We start from the raw sequence: 10,835 nt of genomic DNA, 5'->3' as shown, positions 1-10,835 counted from the left end.
GGCGCGTTTCCTCTCACTTTTCAGCTGCAGTTCTTCTACATCATTTACATGCCACATAAAAGAACGCTCACAGTTCTGCTTGAGTCACAGACACAAAGTCAAGCATTCTTAAGCGCAAAGCAAAAGAAATACTGACTGCATGTTTCTGAGACTGAGTAAATAGCGGAGCCCATCAACAGGTAAACTGTTCTCTGCTTGTTTATTATGTCTGTAAATGAAACGGGTATATAAAAAGAGACTCTCTCTCACACACACACACACACACACACACACACACACACACACACACCCCTGACATATCACCCTTTTCCTGTGGGTTCTGCTTCCTGCATTTGTAGAGCACATACCAGACGTTTTTCTACCGCTGAAAACAGATATGAGTGTAATTACATCAAAAGTCTCATTTCATATTGATCTGTCTGCACAAATAGCCATCTGAACAAGCAGAATGAGATTATTTAATGTAATTTATGTCCTTTTTATTTCCCCTGGGTTTGGGGTCACACAGCGGAGAGGTGAGAAAGAGAGCGGACAACACTTTGTGACAACAGCGCAGTGTATAATGTTGCCCGCTGAGCTTCTGAGCAAAAGATGCAGCCCGTTGTCTCTGTTTTGGCTTGCATGATGATTACGGGAACAGACGCACCAAGTAACTCAGCAAGTACAGACTCAGGTAGTGCACCATCATTTTCAGCTCATGTGTTTTTTGTTTTTATTTTGAAAGCGTTACAGGAAATTCATTACTAGAGATTTCATTCAGGCATTGATTTAGTCTGTTTCTCATGAAGGGAATTCCTCTTTGTGTTCATTCCAAAGGAGGAGGTTCAGTTTAAGATTGTAGCAGCTATCCTACGTGTCATTTTAAAAAAAAAAAAAGAAAAAAAAAATCTTTGTAATTGAATAAAATGCTGTCACTTTCATTTGACATCATCTGCAGTGACTAAGATAATGCAATTGCCGTAGCTCCTATGAATCATCAGCAGATGTGTATGTCTGTGTGAACACGCATATGAATCATGTCACACAAGTGTGTAACAGACTGATTTGTGAGGCCGTGTGAGCATTTTGCATTGGTGTGATGCCTTTACAACTCCACCCGTGCATTCACACGAAATGTGTGGGTATGTTTGTACGACTGTATAAAACAGTATGTGCTGCTCAGCCTGTGAGGATGGAATTTGTTGCACTTAATGACTTGTGCTTTTACACTAAAGTCATCAGCACAAACTTAATCCTGCGGGCTAAATATGAGCGAGAGCTAAAAATAGTCCCCGTAGCTACAGTAACGTGCGTAGCAGGATATGGTTGTCTGGTCGATGATGATGAAGAAAAGACCAAGAGAAGGAAGGGGGAGGTGGGAGAGATTAGTAATAAAAGATGTAGCATAAGAGGGGAAATTTATACGACAGGTGGTTTTATATTCTAAAGAAGCCTTGAAAGATTAAAAAGCTCATCATTAAAGGTAGAAAATTACATTCCTCTGAGTGTTTGAGGGGAATACTGAATATACCATCACTATCTGTGTTTAATGTCTTGCTTAGCTTAAGCAGCTTTTGGTCTGATAATAATATGGCATTTGGGATGGATTTGAAACCACTGTTATTTTTTTGTTCATATGTTTTCACATTTGAATAATCTGAGGAGAATGCGACTTTCTTGGCAACCTCCCAAAACTTTGATGGAGAATTTGATGGAGAAAGAAGGACAAGTTTAGACATTGAGACTGGCAGACAGATGAACAGATGGGCACACATACTTAGTATAGTGCATAGACAGCTCAGGCAAATAACGGATTCAAAATTTGATCAGAGACGGAGAGATAAAAAGACATGATCTATGTCTATCATTTACGTTGTCTGTCCACAAAACCCTAATTATAACTAAAGGCACTGCCCTCTTTCTCCCTCCTTCCCTCTCTATCCTCTGTTACTATCCCTACACAATGTGTGACAATCTGAACAAAGCTTCCCCGAGGCCCCTAATCTAATAGAGCAGTCTCTACAAGACATCCACACACACACCAGCCATCACAGAGGGTAGGACAGAGTCAGGAGGGAAAGATGAGGGAAGGGAGATAAATTGGACACTGAGCGAGGAATGACAGAGAGAGAGAGAGATTTTCTTTCCCAAGTCTCCAAGGGCTGTGTGATGTTTATCATGAGGGAGCTCTGGTGGGTCCTCATTGTTCCCTTCTTTGTGTGTGTGTCCATCTGCTGCGAGCCCCTTTAGGGCCCAGCCTATTTCATCAGGATTCTGTTCTGTGTGAGGGTGCCCGCGCTGATCCTGCACTACAGTTAACACTCCTGAAGCAGTGTATTGATTTTGGGGGGCTGGTGCACACAGAGGGAAGGCAGAGAATGGTGCAGATCTGTGTAAGACAGATAGCACAATATGACCTGGGATGCAAACACATAAGGAGGTGATGTTTAAATCACACCGGACAACAGACCGACCACTGACCTCTGTGTGTGCGGCTCTGTCCTCGGCGAGATTCACGCAGGAGAGAAAAGCTTCTGTGGTAACAATAAGAAGAAGAGATAAGAACAGATTTGGCACTCTTGGCCTATTACCTGTTCAGCTGATAAAGTAAAAAGCTTGGATTTTCTGTTTTATATGCTATATATTTTCTATGGTTTTCAATCTAAAAACATAGTGTTAGTTGTCATTGCATCAGTAGTAACATATATTTACCTCTGCCTGAGGCAGTAAATATGTTACAATTGAACAGCATGCAGCTGTCATGGAGTACTGGAGTACCTTTGTTGCATTAAATCAGCTCTTCATGGCTAGCGGGACAAAAGCCCAAATTTCAATAATTCTTCAGACTCACAGAAAGCTTTGCACAGTGGAAGAGAGTGTGCATTATTCTTGATTCAATTTGTTGAGGACAGCTAATGTCTAATAGAGAAGATAAACAGAAGTAAATTCAAATTGACAAGACATCTTTTTAGCCCATCATTCCCTAAATTGAATGTTTTTTTTCCGTCCATACTAAAACCAGGATCAAAGATATGGGACACATCAGACATTTTATAAGCAGTGGCCTGGCTCTTGCCACAGTAGTTAGTGTCAGCAAGTGGTCTTATATAATGCTGCCATCTATCAGAGGGAGACAAGAGAACGAAAGAGACAGCCTGTCCAAGACTCCAAGCTGCAGCCATGCCCACACACACACACACACACACACACACACACACATAGAGAGAGCGTTTCTTTATCCACAGGGTCATCCTTTCTATCACCCTGTCTCTTGAATATGCTCCCCCGTCTCATGCCCTGTCCACACAGACTGCCCAGATGTCTTAAACTGCCAGGCCAGGGCCAAGTGCGCTGTTCAGGCGATTCACAGTCTACCCAGCGTGAACCAATCAGAATGCAGTAAACACCAGGCACATTCAACAATTACTGTTAAACTATGCCCTTATTTTTGCATGTTACCAACTGATACTTTACAAAATAATTGCATGTTTTAAAAAGGAGAAAAATACAAGGCATTTTAACAACGCAACATCAAACATTCAGTATCCACTGAGCCTTTAACATAGCAGTCAGTTGTTTTTCTAGACAACAATGATGAATCTCTCCGTTAATAACACAGCATGACTGAGGATAACAGGAGATGAGTCTTGGTTTACTGACGTGTGCAGCAGAGAAGCTTGCATGTGTGAGACTTCAGTGAGTGTGGTTCCTCCTGCGCAATCCACAGGAGAGTAGAGGAGTATTGAGTTACTGAGAATATGAGAATGCTGTGAATGATGACGCTCTACAACATTCTGCTTCAGTAGAGATGAAGCCTGTAGAAGAAGAGTTTGACTGCGTTGGCCAGAGAAATTTGTATAAAGTAAGTTTTGTCTGTATTCAAAAAGGCGACAATGTTGTCCTTTTCTTATGTTTGTTGCCAGCAAGACACATAAAATTCACAATAGATTTCCATGAAATTTTGTGAAGAACAGCTATATTTTGAGGTTATTCAGGTTTGAGATACTCTGCTTGAGACCTTTGTGATCTTTTAGATATGACTGAGAAATTCTTACAAACATAAGATTCATAGTTTTGGTGGAGGAGTGCACCTCCTCTCTAGTGCGCCATGTTTTTGTCTCACATCCACCAACTACCTAACCACAAACTTTTAAAACTTTCTTCTTTCTTTTTTTTTTTAGTGGAGCTAGACGCGGAGCATGCACAGAGAGTCCCTGGGGCAGAGCAGGGAGTGGTCCCACCCCCCCAGGTCAAGCTGAAAGAGAGGCAGAAGTTCTTTGAGGAGGCCTTCCAGCAAGACATGGAGCAGTACCTTTCTACGGGCTACCTGCAGATCGCTGAGAGGAGAGGTGAGAAGGAGGAGCCGTGAGGTCAGGCGTTCTTCAAAGATGCCACAGTCGTGCTCTTTGATTATATTTAAACAGATTGAAATTGAACATCTTGTGATCTGAGGCCTACAAAGGAAAATGTTGAGGTTTAGAATACGGCGTCTATTACTTATTCAAGGTTGAATGCAAAGCCATCCAGCATTCAAATGAATCAATTCCAGAGTCCTGATACCATCACCAAAACCTTCACACTTCAACTGCATATCACAAGATTGAGCCATAATAGCTTTCTGCAGCGAAGCTCCACACTCGGAGGGCTTGTCGCTAAACACACAAGTAGAGCCATTACTTTGAAAAATGCCACCGTGCCATATAAATACGGTCTTCCACTGGGATTGTAATAGAATCCTGCTGCAGTTTACCCCATGTATTACTGCCAAAAGTCTGTGCTAAAATACCCAAAGGATGTGCTGAAATGAAGGACTGCATGATAGATGCAACCTGCACTGAAAAATGTATTGGACACCACTGGCCCAGAGTTTGTAATGTGCCTTTCTTCTTCTTCTTTTACTCATCTTTTCTGTTCCCTTAATCCTCTAGAGGTGGCTTATTAGAGAGGATTGTGGTGCAGTAAAGAAGAAGGAGAGATGGAGCAAGAGGAAAGAGACTTAAGAAGAGGGAGAGAATGTTAGACATATGTTTTCATTGACAATTAAAAGTTGTTTTTTTTTATTGACGCAGCCAGTGAAATATTCATTCTGCTCATTATCCAAAGACTAGCCTACATTCATTCATGCTAAAAAAGACAGAGAGTATGTTTACATTTCGACTTCACACTTCATATGATGTGATTCACAGTACAAAGGCAAGCATGTGGGCCGCTCGACAAAAATCCAAAACAGCCGTATTACAGTCAACCAACCATAATTGCTTTAAGAATATTTGTAATCAGTTACAGACGAGGCTTACATCACAATTCTGGTGAAACATGTCTGAAAATAACGCTACAGTGCGAGAGCTGAATAATAAACAGCGCACCGTGACTCACTATCTTTCACGCATTTACAAAATCCCTACTGCAGGGCGGCGACACCGGAGAGCCCAGATATAGCTGGAGACACTAAGAAAGAGGGAGAGAGAGGCAGAGAATAGACTGAAAGGATAAACCACTGGATGTCATAAACCACTGAGCCATCAAAAGCCAGTCTCTAGGGTCTTATACACACACACACACACACACACACACACACACACACACACACACGTATATGCTCTTCACAATCTCATTGCAGGGAAAAACAGTCCTTCCCAGCAGGGGAACCTTTTAGGCAAGGTCACAGTAGGGCTAAAAGAAGAACATGTTGGAGTCAGTCACATGGAAACACAATGCTTTTTGGACTAAGACTTTAACCACATAGCTGTAGTGTGGGTTAAAGTGTGTGTGTGTTTATGTGTGTGTGTGTGTGTGTTCACATTTGTTTATTTTTGTCTATGTGCTGGAAAGACAGCTCCATTTGGGGCTGAACACTATATCAGCATCCTCCATACTATGTTTTATGAGGCTGAATGGCTGCTATGTGGTGTAATTGTGTAGCTGACAGACAAGATATGGAAATGCACATGAGAAGAGGCAGCATACTGAGAATTCATTAGCAAGCATTAGACCTCAGTTCCTCTAAGATGTGTCACAGAAAAGTGTCCCTGTCTTCACTGCGAAAGTGAGAAAGTGAGACAGCAATTGGTGTGTAAAATGTGGAGTGATTTTTGTGTTTGTGCATGTGTGTATCAATCAATCAATCAATCAATCAATCAATCGTTATTCATATAGCACCACTTCATAACAGTGTTATCTTAAGACGCTTCCCATAAAGAGCAGGTCTAGACCAAACTCTTCAGTTAAGAGGGAGAACCAACGATTCAACAATTCAAGTTTGTGTGTGTGTGTGTGTGTGTTTAAATGATACACAACATCTACTTTTGTGTGTGTATATTAATTCATCCAGGTTTTTGTGCGTATACATTTGGATCAGTTTGTGTACATAAGTACATATATTCTGATGACATGTTGCAAAAGTTGAGTGATCTGGCAATATGACACTCCCTTGTGTGTGTGTGTGTGTGTGTGTGATCCTTAGTATTCGTGCTTCTATTTAAAGGACGGGGACACTTTTGGGGCAGTCTCCACGGGAAATAACATTCCCCTTCTTTCTCTCTCTTATCACTCTTCTGCTCTCCCTCCCCGTGCTGCCCTTCTCTGCTCTCCTCATTTCCTTGAGGTACGGTAGCCAATGGCATCTTCTCCCACTGCTGTGCGCTGACCAATCATCTCTCTTCACCCTCTTGTGCTCGCAACTCCCTCCATTGCCACGGCGCACTGACTGGCTGTTTGTGACGCATGCAGCACATCATGATAGTGAACAGGGTTTGCACTCCTGCAAGGTGGTGAATCCAGGACTGTAGTAGTTACTGTATCAGCTGGTGTGTGAGAGGAGTTTCCAATCATTTTGCTGTGTGCTGCTTATTAAAGCGCAGGCTAGTTTGCCACTTTCAACACTGCTTCAGCCACTTTCATATGGAACATCAGCACAGATATCAATGTGGACAATGTTGAATCAACTACAGTCCAAGTACCTTTATGCTGAATACAAAGTTAATAGAAGTTTGGTCTGTATGGCTCTTATTATTTATGTACTTTATGTACATAAATAATACATTGTGTACTTTTTTATGTACTCTTTATTGTTATTGTAATCAAGGCCACTTTCCAATCATACTTGATGTACCGTCAATGGATTGGTGCTGGGTTTCTTGCATTGTGTGGCCACGTCACTCTTTCTAACCAATGCATATGGATTCTTAAGGTTGATCCCGTAAGTTTCACTGATAAAAAAAGTGGATATGTACATTTGAATTTTCTTTCAGGAGGCTCTTATCTTCGGAGCCACTGATATCTGTCCGCTTAAAGGATAGGCTCGTGTTTTTTTCAAGTCTGTCTTAAAAAAAATGCTCTCATGCATATGTACATCGAAAGAGATATCATATCTGCATCTGACTGAAAATATCTCATCCCAAGTGATGGGGGACAAAGTCCACAGTCCTCGTTACGTGCCGACATTTATTTAAAATTTAGCCAAAGTTTATAGGAATCTTCAGCAGTCTAAGTTATAGTCAAATCAAGTCTGCATCCTGCAAAGCTGCAGTCTTTTTTAGTATGAAATTTCCTCCTTGCGTTAAAACACAAAGAGGTCATTTTGTACTGAAATGACATTCCACTCCATTTGACTGTTTCAGACAGATGAAACTTCAACTGAACTGATTGTGTAAGTCCATGGCCACTATGAATGGGAGGATTACAGCAACTAATCACTTGGTCAATGTACATATGAGCATGCAAATATTAAGATAAACTTAATAAATTTGAACCTATCCTTTAATTATATTGTAGGTGTCGCTTTTCACCTTCATATACAGCCTGTCAGCACCTGTCAATCCATCATTTGTGGTAATGCTTTGGATCAGAAGGTAAACAAAATCTTCTATGTTCATAAGCTTATTCATTTCAAATACCACCCAGCTTGATTGTGCCCATTTGCTTCTGCCTGGCAAATTTTGGAACATAAAAACAAAAAACATGCCTCTTTTCCTGGACTCAGCCCCTTGCTGCTGCACTTTGAATGCCTCAGTCCTATGTGAGGCTAATATCTCGCTGTCCCGTGTCGTGTCCAGAGCCAATAGGAAGCATGTCGTCCATGGAGGTGAACGTGGACATGTTGGAGCAGATGGATCTGATGGACATGTCTGACCACGAAGCCTTGGATGTGTTTTTGCACTCTGGGGGAGAGGACAACAGTGCTGCCTCGCCTGTCACAGGTAGGTGACCATCAGCACAAAATAGGTGCATCTAAACTAAATACACAAAGTTCCTCTAAACAATGATAATTCATACACTGAAGTGAAATAACTGTCTACAGCTTGTCCCTATCAAATGATTTACGGAAGCAGAAATGTGTGACTCAGAAGATTGACAAGAAAACTGTTTAGGCATGAAGCACCGACACCATCTGTCCACATCTGCTTGGGAAATTTCTTGTTACAGTAAACAGCCTTCAGCAGCTAACTGACAGCCTGTCTTTGACTAAAAATACTTCACTTTGATTCAAGTAAATCTTTGCTTCATTTCATATGTCTGAAGGCAAAACCAGGCAAGTTTAAACAAAACCTATGAAGTAATTCCAACAACTAGAACAGTGCCCTCTTTCTATTTGCAGCTGGTCTAAGATAGCAAATAAATAATTAATATTAATAAATAATAAATTCTTATGGTTTTATTTTTAAGAGAAAAGGCTTAAATTCCCCAGTGACTTGTACAAACACTGAAAGGAGGTTGTCGCCACTTTAAAACTAGAGGGGTGTGGATCTGATGGTAGCACTGCAGCATTACTTGTCTACCTACCTCCCACCCTCCCAGTCTATCCTGGTACGCTGAGGTCTTCTAAGTGACTCCTCTTTCTTCCAGGTCCAGACGTTGAGTCCTTCACCACAGAGATCAGTCTGCAGGTTCCCACCCAGGCTGAACTACGCCACAAGCTTTCTTCCCTCTCGTCCACCTGTACCGACTCAGCCAGCCAGGACACGGAGGCCGGGGAGGAGGACGAAGACGAGGAGGAGGAGGAGACTGACCAGGGAGGAGGTGGGGGCGTTGGAGGATCAGTGGGAGGAGGGAGGAGGAGAAGGCCCCCCGTGGTGGTGACACTGGATGAAGAGGAGGTGCACCCCGACACAGCGTTGGTGGACAGGGTGGACCAAGAGGAGCAGACCAGGAAAGACTGTGAGGAGAGCCGGCCGAAGGTTTGAGGACAGACGGACTGGATTTACACACAAACACACGAACACACAGAGTCAAGCCTGGGCATACAGTGTAACAATATTGGCCTCCTTCTCTAATTCCTGTCATACTGAAGAACAACATATTAAAGAAAATACACTGAGGTTGCACTAACTGCCACATGACCTTGCCTTAAAAGACTACTGATGTGAGTTTTCAATTCTAATTGAATCAGTTTGAGTTACCTTTAGCATAATAGCACTGAATGGCTTAACATGCACTATACTATAAAATGCTCCAACATTCTGTTCCAGGCATGTTGAGGCCTGTGACTGATGAGTATAAACTAAAATCATCCATGTGCCCCTTTGCGGTCCTTTGTTTTCATGCTCTATACCAACATTTAAGCATTCAGAATGCTGACAGGCTGTCGAGCATCAATATGTGTGTTGGAGATTAGTGACACTTTTGCAGGATATGAATATACTGTGGTGTTTTCTACCTAATACTACCAAACGTAAAAGGCTATCACCAGCTCTGTCGGCTTTTTATTTTTAAATCTTACTGCAGACCACATAAGTGAAAAAAGTTTATAATCGCTGACAGTTAATCTTATGAGAACTGTATGTTGTCACTCAAATTATTGGAAAAATATCACTACCTCTAGTGGTAACCAGCCATGCAAATATATTTGGTTTTATTTGCCAAGGTTTAGTCTGTCATAAGAACTTTCAGCTGCCACCCCAATGCAACAGAGGTGAGAGGAATGTCATTTAAATGATTAAAACATTGAAAAATGACATTTAAAAACTTTCAGAAACAACTTCCTGGTGTGTTGAATAAGACAGACCTCTCTGTTCACAGAACCTGGGCTTTTTTCTTTCGTTATTTCAGTGAATTGGCCCTTTTTAATATAGAAAATGCCAGAAAATGCTAGATAACAAAAGACCTGCAGGGATCACATGGATGAATTTTTTTTCATGGCTTTATGGATAAGCTCAACCGTCAAAGCTTGTTGGAATTTGTTTAACCAGTTTGTTTACTAGATTCTGCGATATTTAAAATGTAAACGGCCAATCAGAGAATACTTTTGTGCCATTGGCTTTGATAAACATGTTGTAATAACTGGCAGTGGGTTATTTACCACATACTGTAGTTCTGTATAGCTGACAGAATGGGGGCGTTCAGGTACCTGGATATCAGTGATTTCGCACACACGAACACACGCAGGAGAGTTACCCGCTGCCATTCATTTGACCAGTAATATTTGGGTGAACTTTTCCTTTTGAACGAGGACCAAATCCCTGTTTGGACTGTGGGCTATACACTGGACAACACCCAGAAGGTTTAACTGTATCCAGATTTTTTTTTTGTACAGAAATGTTGACGTTTGTGCGATGTGACAGCATTACTCCTTCCTTTCGTTTCCCCCTGCCTAAAATTTCTGGCTTGTCGGTAATAAATGTTTCTCCCCCAACATTGTTTTATTTGCATCCAAGTATTTCAGGAACAAGTTAAAGACTTAAAATGTGAACAGCATTTATGGTTTGAGTATGTTAACAGTCCCTCTGCGCTCTGTCCTGATTTACAGTCCTGCCCGAGCGCTTTATAACTGTAAGCTGAGGGAAGGGACAGATGGATAGAGTCCTACAGGAGAGGAGAACAGCTTTGAAATACAGGAGGTTTCTCGTGGGGGAGAATAT

The 10,835-nt window shown here is 41.7% G+C and overlaps 1 protein-coding gene across 1 annotated transcript; it reads left to right on the top strand.

Annotated features, from left to right (window-relative positions):
* Positions 1-547: 547 nt before the first annotated feature.
* On the top strand, positions 548-9,161 carry dtnbp1b (dystrobrevin binding protein 1b). Its single transcript, XM_070846866.1, has 4 exons — positions 548-673; positions 4,161-4,328; positions 8,034-8,177; positions 8,824-9,161. Exons 1-4 carry the CDS (start codon positions 592-594, stop codon positions 9,159-9,161), a joined length of 732 nt encoding a protein of 243 aa, XP_070702967.1. The 5' UTR covers positions 548-591.
* Positions 9,162-10,835: the final 1,674 nt, after the last annotated feature.

Source organism: Pempheris klunzingeri, chromosome 16 (genome assembly GCF_042242105.1).
Source record: "Pempheris klunzingeri isolate RE-2024b chromosome 16, fPemKlu1.hap1, whole genome shotgun sequence".
Taxonomy (NCBI): Eukaryota; Metazoa; Chordata; class Actinopteri; order Acropomatiformes; family Pempheridae; genus Pempheris; species Pempheris klunzingeri.
This window is presented reverse-complemented; position numbering and strand designations above follow the sequence as displayed.